This window comes from Myripristis murdjan, chromosome 20 (genome assembly GCF_902150065.1).
Source record: "Myripristis murdjan chromosome 20, fMyrMur1.1, whole genome shotgun sequence".
NCBI lineage: Eukaryota > Metazoa > Chordata > Actinopteri > Holocentriformes > Holocentridae > Myripristis > Myripristis murdjan.
In genome coordinates, this window is record NC_043999.1 from 5156168 (window position 1) to 5178677 (window position 22510).

General features: G+C 42.6%; 2 protein-coding genes across 2 annotated transcripts; one reads left to right on the forward strand and one right to left on the reverse strand.

Annotated features, from left to right (window-relative positions):
* Window positions 1-8536: 8536 nt before the first annotated feature.
* slc7a14b (solute carrier family 7 member 14b) lies at window positions 8537-14694 on the forward strand. The gene is made up of 7 exons (XM_030079398.1): window positions 8537-8837; window positions 8911-9147; window positions 9849-10066; window positions 11053-11199; window positions 11366-11574; window positions 12642-13417; window positions 14225-14694. The coding sequence occupies exons 1-7, from the start codon at window positions 8537-8539 to the stop codon at window positions 14602-14604; spliced, it is 2268 nt and encodes a 755-aa protein (XP_029935258.1). The 3' UTR covers window positions 14605-14694.
* Window positions 14695-18200: 3506 nt separating this feature from the next.
* On the reverse strand, window positions 18201-22103 carry cldn11b (claudin 11b). Its single transcript, XM_030079624.1, has 3 exons — window positions 21878-22103; window positions 20549-20713; window positions 18201-18460 (listed from the first exon to the last, which is right to left on the reverse strand). The coding sequence occupies exons 1-3, from the start codon at window positions 22101-22103 to the stop codon at window positions 18201-18203; spliced, it is 651 nt and encodes a 216-aa protein (XP_029935484.1).
* Between the last annotated feature and the right edge of the window lie 407 nt (window positions 22104-22510).

Here is a 22510-nt window from a genome sequence, read left to right on the forward strand (position 1 = left end):
TTTCTGTGTTTTGTCTTCTTCAGACGGTTGAGAACACTGATTTACAATTATCAGAATCGACACACTTGGACTGAAATAATATTTATCTGTTGCATTAATTAAAGCATTTTACATCAGCAGCAGATTTTGGGCAGATTTTATTCTTTAAATTTATTTATATGGTGCCTGAACAATACAAGCTTGTGCCAAACTGCTTCACAACAAAAAAAGCAAAAGTTAAAAAAAAAAAAAAGGAACATAAAAATAGAAGCAGAATATGAAAGTTTCCTCATGTTGACTGAGTCCACAGGCTGTAACAGCTAATCCCATCTCTGTTTTGGGTAAAAAGCTGAAGGCTTAAAGGGGACAGCAGAGCAAGAGCAGCCATTTGTTCAGGTTTTCACCTCACATCATGTTGGATTTGTCGAATATTAACACCAACAGTCTACCAAGAGGCATCTGCTTTATTTTAATCATGAAGATTAATAGACATTATCTTGAACAGTGTGTTTAGTTTCCAAAGATGAAATGACAACCCCTAAAAAAACTCATCTGAACCAGTTTTTTTTTTTAAATTTAATTGAAAACAAGTAAAATCTGCTGTAGACCGATGTTATGGAAACTTCAGTTCTAAATATCACGCCTCTGACTAGGTGTATTGTTAGATAATCTGGATTACTATTCCCTCACAGTTGTCAGACAGGTATGTGTCTGTGTGTTTGCAGTCAGACTGAGCTCCTGCTGGCCAAGTTGAGCAGAAAATTCAGGCTGCAAACCAAAATGTCCACCTGCATTCAGCTGTTCACTAAACGGCCAACAGGAGGCGCTAAAAGACCTTTTTGTCTCCTGCACCACACCTGCATGCAGACCTTTAATTGGCCCATTTTACACAAATTAAGCAGCCGGTGCAGAGGCTCAGAGAGAACACTCGGCTCAGTGGGTTATTTTAGTGAGTCAGGTTGTTGAGCATCCAGGTGTTTTGATATAGAAAGCAAAACTGTTAAATTTTACCTAAGTTTTATTCTTTCCGAGGGAATTGCACAAGTCAAGCAGTATAAAAAAAAAACCTTAAAGACAACATAAATCATACAGCTGGGGTTTTCAAACTTTAATGTTCTGGACTCCCAAATTAACCTTCAGTAAACTGCAGATAACTAATTGAAGTGGTTTTGTCACGCAGAGATATTAAGAGATATTTGGTTTGTATTCAATATTATTACATGCCTGTGAAAGGCAAAGGAACTGCATGGGGGGATCATTTTTTTTTCTTTCTTTTTTTTGTTACTATTTAGTTTTTTCTAATTTACTCAACCTTTTCCCTTTTTTTTTTTGGAAGAAATCAATTTAAATTTGTGAGAACATGAGAAATTGATGAGAAAATAAAAACTGGGAATTTGACAGATTGACCCTTTACTGTCAATCACAGTAAGAAAACAAACTCAGTGTGAAGAGAAACAGAAAAAGTCACCTCAAAGCAGACTTATTAGTGTCTTATTGAACATTCATGATTACAGTTTATGTCAATATTAAATCTAAAAACTAGTCATGACGCAAAATGCAGTCTTGACTTTTTTCCCATCGCTCCTCGATCACTCTCTAGACCTTTTTGGCGTTTCACAGCTCCACTTTCTCCCAGGCGTCCTGAAGTTCAACTAACGAGGAAGAATCAACACCAAAATCACAATCACAATAAAATCTTTTTTTAAACAAACAAACAAACAAAAAAAAACACCGGATCTGTACAGCATCAACCACAAAAACAACAGACATCGCTCAGTTTTCCCACATTTCCGGCTGGCATGAACGCACCGTCTGAATTGTGAAAAGCTGCCAGTGAATGAAACCTTTGATTCTCCCTACCAGCACTGTGTGTGTGTGTGTGTGTGTGTGTACGTACCCCTGCCTGTGTGTAAACGGTGTGTGTCTGGATTCGCTCCCGTCCTCTCATCTGTTGTGTATAAAGCAGGTTGCCTCAGGAATGCGTCCACCTTCAGCGGCTGACCGGCACATTTCATTTATGCAAGGATTTTCTCTTTTTTTCAACCGTTTTAATTGTATCTTTAAATCTGTGGATCACCAGAAAATAATAAATAGCAAATACCATGAATAAACAAATGAAGAAGGTAATAAAGTAAAGGGAGATACTGTGGCACCTGGATATTGTACAGCCATCTACAGTCTGTAAATGAGCCCCACATGTCTTTATATTTTTCAGTGTCGGGTGGAAACCTCGCAGCTCCAGTTGTCAGCAGGAGATTTTTATTTTTTAAGATAAATGGAAGGATTACCTGCTCCTCTGTGCGGTTCAGAGAGTTTTACGGCTCTTGAGAAGTTTTCACGACCAGCTGGATGACCTGAAAATTACATGCTGATCAAGTTTTTTTTTTTTTTTGCTCCATTTGCCAGATACGAGGTTATCACAAGATTATATTCATTTTTTTCATCATTACACAGCCTGAGAATTTCTTATTTGGTTTTTCAGGGTGTTTCTGAGGCCTCACATCTGTGTGTTTTGGCTTGAAGTCAAACAGAAAGTCACCCGACTTTGTTTGGTGCTGAAAGCAGAAGACGGTAAATGAACGAAACACAGTTCAGTCGGTTTGGTCGGCCGGTTATGTTGAACCGAAGCAGATTTTTGAAGCACAATCGCAGCACTGATGTTGAGTACATTTTTCATTTAGCGCAATAAATCAATATGTGTTGCTACAGAGGAGAATTCCTTTGGATCCGCTCTTTTCTTCTCGTTGATGCTGATGTTCCTGGCTGGACCGCAGCAGCAGGACGTGGCCTACAGACGCCAAAGTCCCTCAGTAGCCGAGCGAGGGCTATCTCTGAGCCGGACGGTGCTAAAAGCCCTCGACGCTCAACAGCGAGAACAAAAACCATTCGTGTTTCCACTGTCGTGCCCATCGCCCTGCAGTCCCATCCCGTCCATGCATGATAGGGATTAAAGCCTGCAGACCCAGCACCAGCTAACTCCTGCAGAGCTATGGACCACAGGATGTTTTTTTCCCTTTGGACGCCACTTTGTGCTTTGTGTGCTCTAACTACCCTGCAATCCGTTTTTTCAGTTTTTAATGAACCTGTCATGTTGTGTGTTGGATCCCCACCACTGCCAGTTTTCGCACTATTTATCACATAATGTCCTCATTTCGTCAAACAGTCTCAATTTGACGTTGGACATTGTCCTCTGCCCAGACAGCGAGCAGAGCCCTGATGTCCTCGTTTGACCAGGACCGCCGCTTGTTCTCCATTTTTCTTTTCTCTGTTATTTTTACGCTTAACTCCACCCCAGACAGCCCCACCAATGGCCCATCAAAGTCTGGTGTTGACAGTGGAAATGCAACTGGTCTTGGCACGACACTGGAAAGCCCACTAGTGGCTGAGTGATGAAGTTACACCATCGGACTGTTGGGAGTTTCCAGATTGGCTGTTGCTCTTTCTTCCAAATGAATTGGGGCAAACAGTTTTAATTACATCCTCACTGACTTAAATTACACTCACTGACTGCAGCTAAGACAAAAAGACCAACTCCAAACGGCTGCTTCACATGAACAACATTGGTGTAACTCAGAAATTCGCCGAAAAAAGTAATTTTTTTAAATGGATAGATTATCAACTACAATACAAGTTTCACAAGTCTCACTTAGGTATTCCCTGGTTGTACACAGTGCTGTTCAGTTTTCAGTGTCACCTTTTAGTATCGGCTCAGCTCACCTGGAACATCGATGCAGGTGATACCACAAAAAGTACCAGATACTATTCCAAACTTTTGCCTGACAGAAAACCAAAAAAAGGCGAGTAGATTCAAGTCGGGTTGAGCCACACCATGCAGTGGAGAAGCGGCTTGTTTCATTTAAAGAGTACTGAAGGAGAGGATGAGGATGAAGAGCGACGTGGTGTTGGCCTGTTGCCTGTGCTGGCGGGCAATTTTTTTTTTTTTCAATGTCATTGCTTCACCATGCTAGGAAAAGAAAACTCACTGCTGACAAGCTTAGCAGGGAGGAGGGGCCAACTTTGAATGTTGTGTTTACAAACCACAGCTGACAAATCCACTCGTTCTGCCTTTAATGAATAAAAAATGAGGTTTTATGTGTTTTGTGTCTGCAGCACCAAGAGGCATTTAGTCCAGTGTTTTTCCATCCTGTGTCGCCGAGGCCAAAGAGTCTCGACAAAACAAAAAGTTGTGTTGCAGACTGCTGCCAAGCGTCTGTGTGGGCATATGTGCATGTCTCCTGATATGTACATACGTGTGTGTGTGTGTGTGTGTGTGTGTGTGTGTGTGTGTGTAGGCTCTCATTAGCCCTGGTGCTGTCACTGCCTGGTCTGCAGGCTGGAAATCCGACCTGAGGTATCCGTTTACCACCAGATTACAACAACAACACGTCACATACATGCAGTAAAACCACCACACACTCTCTCTCACACACACACACACATATTTAAATTGCTCATAAAGTGTTTAGCATGGGTGCATATTGAGGCAGGGAGGACAAAAAGTTGGCTTATGTGCAGGCAATGTATTTTAATCTAAAGCTGTTTTGCATTAAGGTGGTCCATCTCTACATTTTTGATTTTTTTTTTTTTTTTTTTTTTTAACAAAAAACTGCATCCCTGGCTGATGCATGCAGAGTTTATAAATATGTGTTAAGATCCAGTGAAATTGAGTTATTCTTTAAAAAAAAAAAAAAAAAAGAAAAAACGAAAAAGTGGTCTTTCTCGTTGCAAAAATAAAAACTGCTTGGCCTAGTTTGGCTGCAGCTCAGACTCCATCTATATGTTTTCCTATACGAGCCTGTTCCCCTCACTGTGCATTGCTTCCTGATGATAAAACCCCTCAATATCCTCTAAAATGCGCAGGAAATATGAAAGACACTGGGTTTAGTTCCAGCAGATTTAAGCAAAGCATCGGTGAGGAAACAATTCTGTATTCTGCCGCCGCTTTCGGGAAGAAGCTGCCAAGAAACCTGAAACAAATAACTAAAGCAAACAGGTTTAAATCCACTTCGAGGAAAAGGTTGACTGTTTTTTTTTCTCTGACGGCAGTCTACCTTTGAAAAGCCCCGGAGATGTTTTGTGTCGTCTGTCTGCCTCTCAGGCCACATGTGGCTCGTGGATGTGGTTTGAATAGGACTTTCTGTTTCGTATTGCATTGGAAATTCTGTAGTTGCATTAATTTAAACCTTAATGATCGTCTCTGAAAGTATTTTAATCTGTTTTCTCTGAACATGTCTCCTTCAGTTCCTTAATTGTCATTTTCTTTTATTTTTTTGATGCCATGCTAGCTTGCTTTTTTTTGTCCAATGTAAATCATTTGAAACTGCATGTTCTGTATGAAAAGTGACATAATAATAGTTTATTGCTATTGTTATTGCATATTTATAGTCTTGTTTTTGTTTGGAAGGAAAAATGTGATGTTGCTGCAGCTGGCAGGACTATTACAGAAATAAACTGTTAATGCAAGGTCATGTTTTAAAAATTATATTGGAGGAGTTTTTTTTTTTTTTTAATTTCGTCTATAATTTTTTTTACCCATTATTTCATTTTTCACTGTGTTTTGCTTTTCAGCACATGGGGCTGCGGCCTGTCCCAGCATGCATTGCGGACGGCTGGGAAATACCTTGGAAATGTTACCTGTCCCCTCAGTCGTGGATATATGATTATTTATTAAAATAAAACCAATCGATCAATAAGATGATCTTCTCCTTGAAAGTGTTATGATTTTGTGAAGTGAACAGAGCCAAGGGAACATAGAGCCGAGGGAACATAGAGCCGAGGGAACATAGAGCCGTGGGAACATACAGCTGAGGGAACATAGAGCCAAGGGAACATAGAGCCGAGGGAACATAGAGCCAAGAGAACATAGAGCCGAGGGAACATAGAGCCAAGAGAACACAGAGACGAGGGAACATAGAGCCAAGGGAACATAGAACTGAGAGAACATAGAGCTGAGGAAACATAGAGCAGTGGGAACATAGAACTGAGGGAACATAGAGCTGAGGAAACATAGAACTGTGGGAACATAGAGCCGAGGGAACATAGAGCCGAGGGAACATAGAGCTAAAGAAATATAGAGCTGTGGGAACATAGAGCCGTGGGAACATAGAGCCGAGGGAACATAGAGCTGTGGGAACATAGAGCCGAGGGAACATAGAGCTAAAGAAATATAGAGCCGAGGGAACATAGAGCCGTGGGAACAGAGAGCCAAGGGAACATAGAGCTGAGGGAACATAGAGCTAAAGAAATATAGAGCCGTGGGAACATAGAGCCGAGGGAACATAGAGCCGTGGGAACATAGAGCCGAGGGAACATAGAGCCGTGGGAACATAGAGCTGTGGGAACATAGAGCCGAGGGAACATAAAGCTTAGGGAACATAGAGCCGAGGGAACATAGGGCCAAGGGAACATAGAGCTGAAGGAATATAGAGCCAAAGCAAGATAGAGCTGAGGGAATGTAAAGATCAGGGAACACGGAGTGAAACGAACATTACATTCCCCGTTCCACTACGTCCCTGGTCATGTTGCATACACACACACACACACACACACACACACACACACACACACACACACACACACACACACACACACACCTGCTCAATTCCCACCGCTGCCTGTGTACAAGCAGGAAAGACACCTCACCTACAGTACTGTAGTGTTAACGCATTCACACACACACACACACACACACACACACACACACACACACACCTGTGCTGCTTTCGTATCCTATTAATGAATGAATGATGACAGCTACACACACACACACCCTGCCTGGTCTCAGGTGCTGAATAATAAATCTGCCTGGTCACATGGTGTCATGGTTCTGAATAATTAACCCCGTGGTCCCGTCTGTCCTCGCCGTTTCCTGTAAGGCTGAACCTCGCTGCTCCACAGGATCTGGACTAAAAGCTGAAAACTCTTCCTCCGTCCCGGGAGGAGAAACACCAAAGGAGTGAGTGTATTTCCTGCCCGGCCTGGTGTGTGTCTTTACTCTGCATGTTGGACGTTTTTGTGTGTGTCTGCGCTCCTCACTGATCCCACCTGTTGCCTTCAATAGACAGTAAACCTCTTCAGCCCCATCAGTAAGTTCACAATTACAAGTGCATGCCGCGTGGCCGAGCTTTATTCAAACCCACAGAACTTTATTTAAAATTCTAGCGGAGATCCCAGGGTTTCCAGAGATCCCAAACATGTCCTGCTGAATTAAGGGAATGTATATAAAATGATGCACAAGACATGCAGATATTTTCTGTTTGATGTGATGCTGCATCTTCAGTTTGAATCTTCAGCTTGAATATAAGCATGATGTTGCTTCACTGAAGTGTTACAATCAGCATATAAAAAATGCATTTGGTCGTGCAACATTAAAATACATGTTTTTCTAGCTTTGAAGCGAATTAAGGGGTAATTTAAGGCGGAAATCAGAATTTAGTAGGTTAAATCAATCAATCAATCAATCAATCTAAATCAGTAATTTGCGTGTTAAGGAGTTTGTGTGTGTGTGTGTGTGTATGTGTGTGTGTAGAGCAGAGTCCAGCTGAGTTGTAGGTTTCCGTTGTGAAAGGAGATCCCTGCGGCTCGTTAATGTTTTAGCGAGGGAGTCTCGCTCTGCCGAGTGACGGGGAACAGAAGACGGTCCGTATCCCATCATCCCTTGCGGTCTGACACCTGAACACAACTGCTTCTTTCTTACCATCAGGACCAGACAGGTGTATGGAGTTTGAATGATTATGGATTTATTGTTGCTCTGGTTTTCTAAGATGAGGCTTGAACCAGAACTGACTCCACATGTGTGCATAAATATTGTAATGAGGTTTGTTTAGCATCAATATTAATATTCAAATTAATATTTCTTCACATTAAAGAGGCCAAATTTATTCAAGGAATACAAAATCGTCTTTTTCAGACTTCCCCAAACTGAGACCAGATGTTGGACACCATTTTCTCCTCTGCACATCCAGTGGTTCAGTTCCTCTGGATAGCATTTCTTGTTAGCTTAGCATAAAGACTTGAAGTCTATGGGAGTCGTTAGCCTGGTTCCGTCAAAATGAAAAAATAAACCTCACAGCAACTCTGAAGCGGTCATATTTTGCATCATGTGGATTTGAAATGCACGTCACAGTTACAGTTCTACCAACTAACTTCTCCTGAAACAACTATGCTTTCAGAGCCAAACACTTTGTTTTTTTGTTTTTTTTTAAACAGCATTGCAGTAAGATTTATAATGTTTTATGTATATATGTATTTGCCCTTATCAAATACACATCAAAATAAATAGTAGGCCCCGCCCTACTGTTCTGCATCAGAAATTTATTTTGCTTTTGTCTCGTTACAGAATCAGCGCCCTGCGTTTGGAATCATTCAGGGAAAATTTTGGGGACAAAAGAAGAGAAAAAAGAGAGAAGAGGAAGAGGAGACAGCTCATAATGACGGGAAGAGAATGATAGAGGGAACAACAGAGTAAAGGTAGCAGGGAGAAAGAAGAGCACACACACACACACACACACATACACACACACGTGCGCATTCAGAAACAAAACACACAGGTGCGGCGATGGCGGGGTGGCTGGGCCGAGTGTCCTGGGGCGACGCCTGGTACAACGCGTGCGCCCGCCTGCTGCGCACCAAGCCCGTCGGCGCCATGAGTCAGGACTCCGATGACATCATCGAGGTCACCGAGGGGTCCGGGGCCGGGCTCGCCAAGGTGCTGACCACCGTGGACCTGGTGTCGCTCGGCGTGGGCAGCTGCGTCGGCACGGGGATGTACGTGGTGGCCGGGCTGGTCGCCAAGTCGATGGCGGGTCCCGGGGTCATCCTGTCCTTCATCATCGCGGCGGTGGCTTCAATCCTGTCAGGTGAGGCTTAATTCATCAATTAATCATTTATTCTGTAATATAAAGGATTCATTTCATAGTGTTTTCCTCGTAGGTGTGTGCTACGCGGAGTTCGGCGTGCGGGTTCCCAAGACGACGGGCTCGGCCTACACCTACAGCTACGTGACGGTCGGGGAGTGCGTGGCGTTCTTCATCGGCTGGAACCTGATCCTGGAGTACCTGATCGGCACGGCGGCGGGGGCGTCGGCCCTCAGCAGCATGTTTGACTCGCTGGCCAATCACAGCATCAGCAACTACATGATAACACACCTGGGCACGCTCCGAGGACTCGGTACTGCCCCCTGTTGGATTTATATGCTTTGTTATTGACATGACGACAAACAAAATGGCTTTGAATCGACATCAGAAAGTTATTTAGGTTACAGTTTCATAAACCTACGCAGGCAACAAGCTATGGATGATGGCCACTGCAAAAACTCAAAATCTTACCAAGATTATTTGTCTTATTTCAAGTCAAAAATGTCTTATTTCTAGTCAAAATATCTCATTACACTTAAAAGACATGATCACCTCAGAAGTAACTTGTTTTTAGACAGTCGTCTCTTGTTTCAAGTGAAAATTTGCTGGAAACAAGTGAAAATTTGCTTGTTTCATTGGCAAAATTTGTTTCTTGTTTCTAGCTAATTTTCACTGAATTTTCACCTTTTCCACTGGCAAATTTTGCCAATGAAACAAGCAAATTTTCACTTGTTTCAAGTGAAATTTCACTTGAAACAAGTGAAAATTGTCTAAAAGTAATTTACTTCTGAGGTGATCATGTCTTATTTTAAGTGTAATTAGATATTTTGACTAGAAATAAGACATTTTTGACTTGAAATAAGACAAATAATCTTGGTAAGATTTTGCGTTTTTGCAGTGAGACTTCATCTCATCTTTTATTTTGGCATTAAATTTACACATTTTAGTTTTTTTGTGCACAAAAATAAAATGCTAGTTTTCATGCTGGAGTGCTGCTGTGTTTCCCTCTCTCAGGTAAGGGTGAGGACACGTACCCCGACCTGCTCGCCCTGTTCATCGCCCTGCTGGTCACAGTCATCATCGCCCTGGGCGTGCGTAACTCGGTGGGCTTCAACAACATCCTCAACGTGGTCAACCTGGTGGTCTGGGTCTTCATGGTCATCGCCGGACTCTTCTTCATCTCTGCCAGCAACTGGGAGGGCGGCAGGTTCCTGCCCTACGGCTGGTCAGGGGTGAGACATCACTCCGGTTGAATATGGCTGATGATGTGTTTTTTTGGGGGTGAAACGCAGCAGGAGCGAGTGTCAGAGGCCTGCCGGTGCTTCAAATCTTCAGATTAGCTTGGAAAATACGATCCAAAACTACCACTGAGATTTCCCTATGAGTCCCATGAGTAAGATGTGTCTCTGATTTAATGAGATCATTTTATAAACCTGATCAAACAAAATCCACAAGCACGAGAAGCAGAAGTGACCTCGAGATTGGGGAAATGGGTTTGTAACGTGAAAGTCACTGGTTCAAATAATCTCCAGATTGGCTGGGAGAAAAGAAAGAGCTGGCCTGCGGGCCTGCTGGGCGACGGGATGTTGCAGTTTGACTGGATGAGGAAGAAATCTTCTTTCCTACAGGAGATAACGTCAGATAACCCGATGAAACATTCCTTATGCATGTCATTTTTTTCAGGAATGACATTTTTCTTGAATGCACCTGTCACCAAACACCTTGATGTGTTGCAGCTTCACCTCTCTGTGTCATTTATTCTATGCATTGCTTTGTACGTCAACATCTTCATAAGAGAGAAGAGTCACATAACTCAGAAAATCCTCACAGGCGGTAAAAAGTAAAAGTCGGACTGGGAGCAAAAATTTTAAAGGTGCACTACACGAAACTGCCGATGATCTATTGAAGTGATAATGGAAGAAACCGAACTAAGAAAAAATGTGGAAAAAGCACAAAATTTGATGGTTGGATCTATGTGGCTCTCACTGTCTTACTGATGATGAGGCTATGTGTTTGGTCCAGGTTTTTATTCATTTTTATTCAGTCTAAATGGTCCTCACTTTGATCAAACCTCAGTTTTAGTGCGTTTAATGACCATGAGTATTTGAGGCAATGAAGTTTGCCCATAAATAATTTGTCCTTGCACTGTTAAAGTACACCTACATGTTGAGTCTTGCCAGTGGTCTGAGTCTTATCATCACCTGTTGGTCCTGTGCAGGTGATGCAGGGTGCAGCCACCTGTTTCTACGCCTTCATCGGCTTCGACATCATCGCAACAACAGGAGAGGAGGCCAAGAACCCCAACACCTCCATCCCCTACGCCATCACTGCCTCGCTGGTCACCTGCCTCACCGCCTATGTGTCTGTTAGTACACAGTTTCACACACATGAGCTACTTCTCACAGAGCTTTTTATGCAAATAAAAGTAAAATTGCTGGTGGAAAAGATTTTGTATCAGATTTTGGTTGAAAGGGCCAATATCGGTGATATAAACCAATAACTACACTCACCTCTGCATCTCCTCTCTGCAGGTGAGTGTGATCCTGACTCTCATGGTTCCCTACGACCTGATCGACGGCTCGGCTCCGCTCATGGAGATGTTCGCCGTGCACGGCTTCCTGTGGGGGAAGTACACGGTGGCGGTGGGCTCCATCGCGGGACTCACCGTGTCCCTGCTGGGCTCCCTGTTCCCCATGCCCAGGGTCATCTACGCCATGGCCCGGGACGGACTGCTGTTCAGGTGAGGACACGCCGGGGTTTCCTACAAAAAAACATGGCCTGATGTGGGATGGAAGCTCCTTAGGAAGCATCCAAGGTTGACTTTTTGCAAAGTGTCACTAAAAAGACAATTAAATGTCAAGTGACACCTATAATTATGTGAAAATGAGTCAACATAATCAGTGTCTAGATCTGGAATAATCTTAAGGGTTAGGGTTATGTTAGGGTTAAGTATTTTAGGGTTACAAACTGTAAAACTTGCCATCATGCTACTGATCTTCTAATAACTGGGAAAATGAAGAGGTCAGTTAGGTGGAGAAGAAACTATTAATTTCTAAAAGTAATGCACACAAATTTTCTTGGCAATTATTACAATTATGAAGTGTTGATGGCAGAAAAATGATTCAGCGGTAGATTTGGTTGAAGTAACTGTTCACCTGTAAGGAAAATAAAGGAGGCAGTTACTTTTGTATTTTGTTGAATTTTTTATTTGTATTTGTACATCTGTAATTAATAACTTTACTGAACGGATGATAAGTTGATGCACCTCCTCCAAAGTCCTAGAAATGAACAGTTTGTTATCGACTCTATCAACTGAATGAAACCCGTTCATATTGCAACATCACATGTTAGCTGCCTGGAGTCCAGCGGCTCAGTGCTGCCACCTGTGGCCAGGAATTATATTGCAATAAGTTGAATATATAAGAATGTGCCATTGCTTGATAACTTTTTGAGAGTTTAGGACGCAAATTTAGGACGCAATCTCCAAAACTTTTTTCTGATAAATTTACCACTTTAATCCCAGAGAGAGTTTTTTTTTTTTTTTTTTTTTTTTTTTTTTTTTGTAAATTTGCAACTTTAATCTCGGAAATTGTGAGTTTTTTTCTTGGAATATCACCCCTCTTCTGTGGTTCCGTAATTTTTTTCTTCCTACAGCGGCCCTACTTCGGCATCGTGCATTTGGACCTCCCGAGATAGCGATTCATTCTTAAACACAGCGTTCAGTTTGCAATTTAAACTGGAAAATAGTTGTGCTGTATGTGTCAGGGTCAGTAATAAAGTCTGTGATGAATGCATTTGTCTTGTCAGGTTCCTGTCGTATGTGTCTGGGTTCACACACACTCCCGTGGCGGCGTGCGCGGTCTCTGGAGGCTTGGCGGCCCTCCTGGCTCTGCTGGTCAGTCTGAGGGATCTGATTGAGATGATGTCCATCGGCACCCTGCTGGCCTACACCCTGGTCAGCGTGTGTGTGCTCCTGCTGCGCTACCAGCCCGACGAGCAGACCGACGTGCACCAGTACCGCTCCGGGGACGGCCTGCAGCACCAGGACGACGGCGCCGGCCCCACCAAAGACGACCAGGTGCTCATTGAGTCGTCCGATCCCGACAGGTCGTCCTCTTATCACTCCGGCGGGACCGAGGGAGAAAGTGACGACTCTGATTTCCACACAGGCTCCGCCTCCCTTCTGAAAAGGCTTCTGGGGGGCCATTACTATACCCTGCGCATGCGGCTGGGAATCCCTGACGCGTCGGCGCGGCCCACCCCCGCCACCGGCCGCATAGTGACCAGATGCACGCTCCTCCTCTTCCTCCTGTCCTTCCTCCTCTGGGCCACCGTCATATTCGGCGTGGAGCAGGGATCGGGGGCCGGGGCGGTGTTTTCAGGCCTCATGGCCACGCTGATGGCCGGGTCCATGGCAAAGCTGGTGATTGTGATTGTGCGACAGCCGGAAAGTGGGCGGAGCCTTCCATACATGGCGCCCTGTGTGCCCTTTGTCCCTGCGGCGGCCATATTGGTCAACAGCTACCTCATGCTCAAACTGTCTCCTCTCACCTGGGTCAGGTTCACCATCTGGTGTTTAATTGGTGAGTAGAACTAGAACCAGTTATCGATTTCAAATACAATGTCGGAGTCACGGTTATTTCTCTTAAACAGCAAGTTGGTGATATTATAGTAGAAGTAGAAGTACTGTCACTCTGCTGGTATGTGACTGCAGTAGAAGTAGAAGTAGTGCAGTAAAAATCTCCTGCAGTAAAAGTCCAAAGTGTCTCATTTCAAATGTCCTGGCAGTAAAAGTGACTGAGCTCCTTTTTCCAAACAGAAACTGTGTTAGCTGGGATCTTTTCCATGCAGTTAGAAAAGGAGGAGAGAACACGCTGCACACTACATGCTTTTAAAGGGGCATTACGCTTCCCAGTAAACAGGAAGACCTAATTTGATTTTGTTACATTTTAAATTAAATTTTTTTTTTTTTTCATGTCTGTGTGTGCTTTGTGTTCATGCACAGCACAGGGAGTAACTTCCTCCAAACCTGTTTCTTTAAAAAAAAAAAAAAAAAGTTATTTTCAAGCAAAAAAAAAAAAAAAATCATACGGTATGTGCTGCACAATGATGGGTGTTTAATGTCCAAAACCATTTAATCTTGTTTGATAAGGTGTGCTCTACTTGGAAACCAGGATCCATCCAAGTATCCAGACTTTGTTCTCTGTTCTACATTTGGCTGGCAGCTGATGGACAGAAGGGAAAGTTTCCCACACGCTGGAATTTATGAGAAAATCAGATCTCTGCCCAGCGCGTCGTCGGCTCGCCAGCCTGCTGGACTCGTCCTGGTTTCTCAGGTTATGTAAGAGGCCCAGTTGTGACTTGGATCTGACTTCCTTGTCCATCCTCAGGTCTGCTGATCTACGGCGGCTACGGAGTGTGGCACAGCACGCTGGAGCTGAACGCCCGGGAGCAGCAGGCGCACGCCAGCTCCTACCAGCGCTACGACGACCACCTGGACGACAGCTTCGCCGCCGACGACGACCAGGAGGAGAAGCCGTACCAGGGCTGGTCCGCCCCAGAGGAGCGGGGCCACCACTACCAGCAGAGGAACCAGTACGAGGACCAAGACGGAGAGCAAAACCAAAGCCAGTATCAGGCCCAGTACGAGGACGGTGACCACGGTAACCAGTACGGCTACCAGTCCGGACCGGCAGGCCAGTACCCAACCAGAGGCAACCGGTCCGGGGGACACGCCAATCACGGCTTTGACGCAGATGAAGAGGACTGAATGCATTGTTTAAAAAAGCAGGACATTTCTTGTTTTGCTGCTTGGATGCACAGAGAGAGAGTTTGACTTGCCTCAAAATAAAAATACACAAGAACGAATTAACTTTGAGACTGCCTGCTCTGTATGTGAAAAATTAAAAAACGATATCCGTCAAGGCAAGGAAAACCATCCCATGAGATTTTATTTTAATGTTTATGTAACTGTTCCTTCTGCTGCTTTGGGAAAATGACTGTCAAAACCTGGCCGAGGTGTGAAGGGAAGCAAGTTGTGATCAATTCTTGGGTTTTATTGGTTTTTATCAAGCGCACCTCCCATCCCAGACGCTTCTGCAGTAAATTCTTGTGTCCATGAAGCATTGGACCGTACTGTACCTGCATGACCCACAACCCAAAAGCTCCACTTCACACTTAAACTTCATCTGCAGCCTCTCAGTCTCACTCTGCAAACTGCATTTTGGAGTTTCAATTCTCAGAGGCAGAAATAATGTCATTGGTTGAGTTAAAAATAAGAGGGTGGAGCCAAAGAATTTTTTTTCTCTAAACAGCAGCTACTAGTCAGCTAACCAACAAGCTCAAATGGCAAAGAAAAAGCTCCGATATAATTAAAAAGTATAAATGGTAGCATCTTCTTATCATTCCTCCGTGGGGCTTCATTAGCCAGCTCTTCTCTTATCTTTTCCAGTGTTTTCTTCAATGTAACTTTATGGAGTTACAAAGTGGGCGGAGTTATTTTCATTTTGAGTTACGTCACAAATACTGAAACCGATATTGAAATAAATATTGAAATAAATCAGAAAAAAATCAAAGATTCAACACGACTTTGTACACAAAAACATTAGAAAATAAGTCAACTACGAGTCCCACAGTGCATTGCCTCAAGAAACAGCCAATCACAGCACTTCAAACTTTGTTGCCGGTCGAATTGAGCAGCTGTTCCCGATTACAATACAGAATACAATATAATATTTTATAGAATATAAATGAATATACAGCATTTTGCGGTTTTAGCTGGCATCATCACCATAGTAACGGTAGATGAGGCTCATGGGTACTGTAGTGTTTAGTGCCATCTGACAAACCGAGCTGAAAGAAAACAAAAAAACTTGATTTCTCAGAAATAAAGTTGAAACGTTTAGAAGCGACGGCCATAGAATAACGCCGTAGTGTCGTTTATTTATCAAGGAGGCTGCCATGATTCAGTGTTGCGTACTGTTGTTGTTATAATTAGTTGTACAGTTAATTAAAGTTGACTATAGTTATGGAATATCGTTATGTTAAATTCCAAATGGGAAAAAAACAATGGGCAATATAGACTACTGTTTCTTTTGGAAGGACTCTCTTTTGTTTTTATATAAATTAAATGAACTTTAAACTTATGGAAGGTGTGGCTCCGCCCACTTCACAACTCCTGTGGTCGTTTGGCTCCGCCCACAAGCTTTGTCTCAGCCAATGAGATTATTTCTGCCTCATGGAAAAGGTTTGCATGGCTAAAAGGCCGATCCAAGCTTGAAGAATATAAATTGAATGTTTTCTTCTCCACGTGCAGCGTTGGATCGCCTGCGCCTCCTGTTCATCAGACACCCAATGCCACAATACATGTTGTTTTTTTTTGTTTGTTTGTTTGTTTCATTGCTCTGGTTGTGTTAGTGTGTTTTGTTTACAGCTTATGAATGCACTTCTGTGTCTTTATGGCGGCTTCCTGAAACACCGAGCAGTTATTCGGCTTTACTTTGCGGTTGTGTGAGTGGATGGCATTTACGTCCTGAGAGTGACTGCCACTTATTTAATGTTTGCAGCAATAAATTGTATTTCTTGCTTAATCAAAGTTTCATGCGTCTATATGTGTGTTAGGTGCTGTGGTATGACGGGAGAAAGTGAATATTGAACATGTACAGAAAATTACAACAACTTTCATACATAAAAATACTCATGATAACCGCAATAATAAAACTTTTATTTGTGGTGATCAGATCAAAGACAGTACACTGTTAGAAAGCAGGTTATTCACTGGAAATATGAGGTACCACCAACGAGATACCCACCTTTTCTTTTGGGGAAAAAAATAAAAATACATCTGGGTACAACACGGAAAAATGCTTGATTGTACAAAATGAAAGCAGATTATGGTTCTCCTAAAATGACAGTTTGTAATATAAACCTTTGCTCAACAAAATGCTGTGTTTTTACAGGCTGAATTCTCTATTTTCAAGATACTGACTGAATTTCAGGTCATGATTTTTTCCTCATGCTGTTCAGATTATATAACAGACATTAATCAGGGAGCAAAGTGAAGAGATTTGAAAAAAATATTACTAGCAAGTGAGATTTCCACAATTAAACTCATCTACAAGCAGAGTTCACTAGGTGCTTTATAAAAGGCGTGCGATAGGGTAAAATGTAGAAAAACTGGACACATTTAAAGGAAAAACTTTTGGAAAAACGATAAAGACGAAGCAGTGAGTGATTCAAATTAAAAAAGTGTGCTTTGAGAAGTGATTTAAAATTGAATTGTAGTTATATTTAATTATGTTTTTAATTATACAAAAATTTTTCAGAGGGAGGCACCAGAACGTCTGATTGGTCAGTCAGACTTCAGTGGGCGGGGCCAAAGGTTTTCTGTGGGCAAGCTAGCTAACTATCAATCTGGTTTAAATATCTAAGTAAAATATAAACGACAACAAATGACTCTTTCTTTTTCATTCATACAGACGGAGGGTCAGCAGGCTCGCTAACCAGCTAGCTCAGATAAACCGCTACAGGCTAATCTGGTTACCCCAAAACAAACAGTGGATAGATTACAATATTTAACATTTAAGTTTTACGAGAAACTTAAAGGAATACTCTGATGTTTTGTGTGACTGAGACAAGACGTTCAATCCTATTTTCACCTCTGGGCGCCTGGTGGTTCGGTTCCTGTGGGTAGCATTTTGTGTTAGCTTAGCATAAAGACTTGAAGCCTATGGGAGTCGTTAGCCTGGCTCTCCGACAAAGTGGAAAAAATAAAGTTTACAGCAACTCTGATGCTGTCTTATTTACACAGTGGATCACGTGGATTTGAAATACACACCTTGGGATTCATTTGAGTCGTTTCAAGAGGTTAGACAGTAGAACTGTACTCACTACATACATTTAAACTTCTGTATATTGTTTATTTTTTTAATATCCAGGATGCACAGAGGTGAAAATGGCATCGGGCATCTCGTCTTGATCTGGGTAAGTCAGTAAATGTGTATTTTGCCCAAAATGTTGGAATAGGGTTAGGTTAGGTTTTCTTGTTTGGTCGCATATATTCATGTCAGCTTTTGAGACAAATGAGGCTCCTAACGAGGAACGTTCCTAACGAGGCACCCAGGTGATAGACAGCCTTTCTCACTGAGCTCTTTGGCTCCACCCACTGAGGCTTATCTCAGCCAATCAGATTACTCTCCTTCATGTATATTTCCGCATCACATTCATTATAATCATCAGCTAGATATCTAAAGGGAAAATGTAAATGCTTCAACATCCTCAGTATAAAAAAGATGAACAGATGTGATTAGGATCATTTACAGTCATTTTACGAAGCCCCTCCTCCCATCATCCCTTGCAGGCGCTCCCTCACACGTGCGCGCTCTTGGCGTGGTTGGCGGGGGGGTCCAGGGGCGTGGCCGTGCCCCCCTGCCTGGAGTAGTAGAAGCTGTTCTCCCTCCTCGGGGTCGCGGGGTCGCTGCCGTGGCAACAGAGAATGACAGAGCCGCCCAGGAGGCAGAGGGCGGAGCCGACCCAGCCGGAGTACAGCGAGAAGCCAAAGGACATCAGACCGTCGTCCTGGTGGGCGCCAACGGGGAACCAGACTGTCGACACGATGCCACACACAGCTGGAGAGAGCCAAGGTCGTTTTACACCAGATACCATTTTGCAGTAGAATTAGCATTAATATTTATTGCTGTTATTACTAATAGTAATTATTATTTCCAATAGTAATAACCACAACAGGAAAAGCAAACAAAGCAGCAAGGGTAAAATTAAAGGTAAACAAGGTCATTTAGACTAGTTACTATTTTGTATTAGTAGTATTAGTATGTTTCAGTAATATTACTAATAGTAATTAGTATTTCCAATAGTAATAATACCAAAATAAAAGCTCAAAGTGCTGGTAACCACAACAAGAAAAGAAAACAAAGCAATAAAGGTGAAATTAATAGTAAACAAGGTAACTTTACACTAGTTACTATTTTGTTTTAGTAGTATTAGTATGTTTTGGTAATATTACTAATAGTAATTATTATTGCTGATAGTAATGACACCAAAATCAAAGCTCAAAGTGCTAGTAACCATAGTAAGAAAAGTGTGTGTGTGCGTGTGTGTGTGTGTGATGGATAGTGAAGTCATTTTTTTTTTTTTTTTTTTTTTTTACATTTTGAGTTTTCATTTTTTTTTTTTTTTTTGGGCTTTATTTTGGTCAATTTTAGGATTAAGGTTCTGGCTGTGATTAGGCAAAGACTGTAGATGATGAAATTCGCTTGGTATTTTTGAAACGGAAACAAAAGATCTATCTTTTTAATCTGGCTTTTATTTTGGAGTAATGTTACAGCCTTTATGTTTTTCAGTTTAACCACTGGTTTTCATATTTGTCTTTAACCTTGTGTTTATTTGATGTTCTTTTTATTTTATTTTATTGACTTTTATTTATTTGTTTTTTTTTTAACATTTTATAGTTTTTATTGTGGTAATTTTTAGTCTAGTATAATTTTTATTGTTGTTTATTGTTCTTATTTTTTGGTCTGTGTTCTTTTAATCTTAAAACATGAAGCACGTTGGCCTGCATGTTATGTTAAGTCATTAATGTCAGGCCTTGGCCATCCTAGGACAAAAAAAAAAAAAAAAATCTGGTGTCCCTGAGGCTGTTGACAGGAAGTACCTGTCCCGTCCCACAGGAAGCAGGCTGGTGGGACAGCTGAGCCCGGGCAGGATGAGACCGGCTGACCTTCCCTCCCACGCCAGCTGGAAATCCCCAAAGCAGGTCCTAAACCCTGAGCAGGCCCTCGTAAAACCAACGCCTCATCAAACACAAATCATTGTCTCGTAAAACCCTAATAAACGTGTCGTAAATCCCATTAAGTGTGCAGTAAAACCCTTATTAGCATACAAAACCACAGAGTACTGTAAAAATACAACCGGTGCACTGTAAAAACCTGACGAGTTCACTGTAAAAACTAAACTAGTGCACTGTTCAGCCCTAACTAGTGTGTAAGTGTTCAATAAAACCCTAACCAGTGCCTCCTAAAGCCCTAATTAGTGCACTGTAAAGCCTTACATAGTGCACTGTAACACTCCATCTAGTGTACTGTCATCAAACAGTGTACTGTAAAACTGTATTTAGTGCACTGTAAACAAACTATTGCACTATAGATGATATTTAGTGTGCAAAAACCCAATTATTGCACTTCCAGTATATATTAAGGATATGGCGATGCAAGTTTAGTGCTATAAAACTGTATTTATTGTAAAGAAACCCATTTATTGTGCTGTAATACTTTATTTAGTCCATGCTACAGTAACCTAGACTCTGTTTGCACCTGGTTTTAACAAGCATTTCAGGTTTTTGGCACAAAATAAAAGATGATGAAGACATGATGGCGTGAGCGGTGATGTGTCCTGGCTGTCCGCTTGTGTTCGAATCACCCAAAACGCATGTTCACGTTGAAGTTCAAGTTTATTTAGCGCCTCAGATCCCTGTTTACAGCCTCAGAGACTTAATTAATGTACTTGACAACCACATGTAAATTACTGCAACCATAAAACTCAAATTAACCCAAATGCTGTGTTTCTGGAAGTGTTTGATTGATTGCATGTGTGTTTTTGTGTGTGTGTGTGTCTTCATCTGGTGGATTGAAGTGGAGGAATGGGTGGTGGGAGGTGTGTGTGTGTGTGTGTGTGGGGGCTGGAGGGGTCATCTTCCTCACCCATGATGAGGATGAGGATGCCGCCCACCAAGGCGCGGCGATGCTTGCTGGCCGCAGTGTCATTGTGCAGCCGGACGCAGGGCATCGACATCAGCACCAGCAGCATGGCGGGCAGGCCGAGCAGGCAGGCGCAGATCATCAGGGCCCGGGACGTCTGCACGTAGGCTGGGAGAGAGGGAGGGAGAGAGAGAGAGAGAGAGAGAGAGAGAGAGAGAGAGGGAGAGAGAAAACAAGTTACTGGCTGCATAACTTCAGTGTGTTTGGTTCCAATTTTCAACACCCTTCACTTCTGGCGCCTGTCTCTCTCTCTCTCTCTCTCTCTCTCTCTCTCTCTCTCTCTCTCTCTCTCTCTGTCAATCTCCCCCCCTTTCACACACACACACACACACACACACACACACACACACTATAGAGGCAGGGGCAAAAACCTGAATGACCTCGACTTCTACTGTTTATTTTCTCTTGGAATGCACAGTTATTACACTCTTTCTAATCGTTATTTAATTTAATTTAGTTTGAGCATAACAGCTTGAGGTATTTGAATATGACTTTAAGTGGTGACTGCTGACATAAAAATGCAGTCTGTTACGGGCCACTTGAGTGGGCCCTAGGAGTCATCTCAAGTGTTTCTTAATCACTAAGTGAGAATTAAAAAAAAATCTTTTTGGAGGTATAATCATCTGTGCCTCTGAAATACTGAATCTATGGCAGATTCTTCTTTCTTTTAGAATGGATAAACTGTATTTTTGGATCAAAACCCATGAAGCAGGAGTGTGTAGACTGCAGGAGCCCCTGTGCTGATCATGAACTGACTTTGACCGATTTTGATTCAACCCAGCCACCTCTCTCTCTCTCTCTCTCTCTCTCTCTCTCTCTCTCTCTCTCTCTGTCCTCCAGAGAATAAAACACATCAGAGCTTTAGGTTGGATTTCATCTTAAGACTTTTTTTTTAAGACCTAAGAATTGTTTTGTGGATAAAATCACCTGCTGTATTGATTAATTGATTGATTTCAATACTGTTTTAAACAGCAACATCTCTGGATAAGCTGTGCATTTTTGCATTAAGCACTTTTTTGGTATCCCAAATCCAAGCTGGAGTCTCTTACAGCTACTAAAGTTTCACGTTCAGTTCATCCACTCATTCATCTCTTCCTCTCTATTACATGTTTCAAAGTCATTTTACGAAGTAGTTATATTTTACAATACAGCCATTGATCATTAAGGGTAGCAACTAGCATTTTGGAACAAGTCCCCTGAAGCAGGAGACTCTTAACATGTTGAATTCGCAGTGCATCTCTTAACCTCCGCGCCTGTCCGCTGCGGTCTTACCGGGCAGGGTGAGGATCTGGTTGAGCGCCACGCAGTGATACAGCGCCGGGGAGATGACGCACTCGGCCCAGAGGCCCCGGGAGCCCAGCTCGTCCATCCGGACGCAGGTCGCCACGGTGTAGTCGCAGGTCCGGACCCAGTCGTTAGTGGCCGTGGCGATAATGACCCCGACCCAGCCGGCACAGCTCGCCACGCTGCCGGTGATCTGCCTGCACATGTGCGCCATGGAGCCGTGCGTCTTTACGCGCTCTCCAATCGGAAAAATCACTCCCTAGTATCGCGAATGTAGGATTTTTCTTTTTTAAAAATGTATTAAGATGCTGCAAAATCTTTATCTATTTTCAGCTGTAAAATTTACAGATTCTGGCGCTCTGTTCTCTGGTCCAGAAACTGAAAAGGCATCGATTTTTGTGCGCCAGATGTGTGGAAACTAGTTGAAAAGGAGAAAATGTATGTATTCATAAACGCACTCCTGCTCTGTTTAAAAAAAAGATATTTTTTTCTCCCTTAGTATTTCAGTAGTTCTAACCGCAGCAGTAGCACCTACAGTTTCTCATTTACTCCAGAAACGGACAAAACTGTATTTTTTCCAGACCACGATTTTTTTTTTTTTTTTTTTTTTTAAAGATACTG

What these genes read in the sequence shown, in the direction of transcription:
- slc7a14b (XM_030079398.1), top strand. Translation starts at nt 8,537, where the DNA reads ATGGCGGGGTGGCTGGGCCGAGTGTCCTGGGGCGACGCCTGGTACAAC. An exon ending in GGTGGCTTCAATCCTGTCAG is followed by an intron (nt 8,838 to 8,910) that starts GTGAGGCTTAAT and finishes TTTTCCTCGTAG; the next exon opens with GTGTGTGCTACGCGGAGTTC. An exon ending in TGCCCTACGGCTGGTCAGGG is followed by an intron (nt 10,067 to 11,052) that starts GTGAGACATCAC and finishes GGTCCTGTGCAG; the next exon opens with GTGATGCAGGGTGCAGCCAC.
- cldn11b (XM_030079624.1), bottom strand. Translation starts at nt 22,103, where the DNA reads ATGGCGCACATGTGCAGGCAGATCACCGGCAGCGTGGCGAGCTGTGCC. An exon ending in CCAGATCCTCACCCTGCCCG is followed by an intron (nt 20,714 to 21,877) that starts GTAAGACCGCAG and finishes CCTCTCTCCCAG; the next exon opens with CCTACGTGCAGACGTCCCGG. An exon ending in CATCCTCATCCTCATCATGG is followed by an intron (nt 18,461 to 20,548) that starts GTGAGGAAGATG and finishes GGCTCTCTCCAG; the next exon opens with CTGTGTGTGGCATCGTGTCG.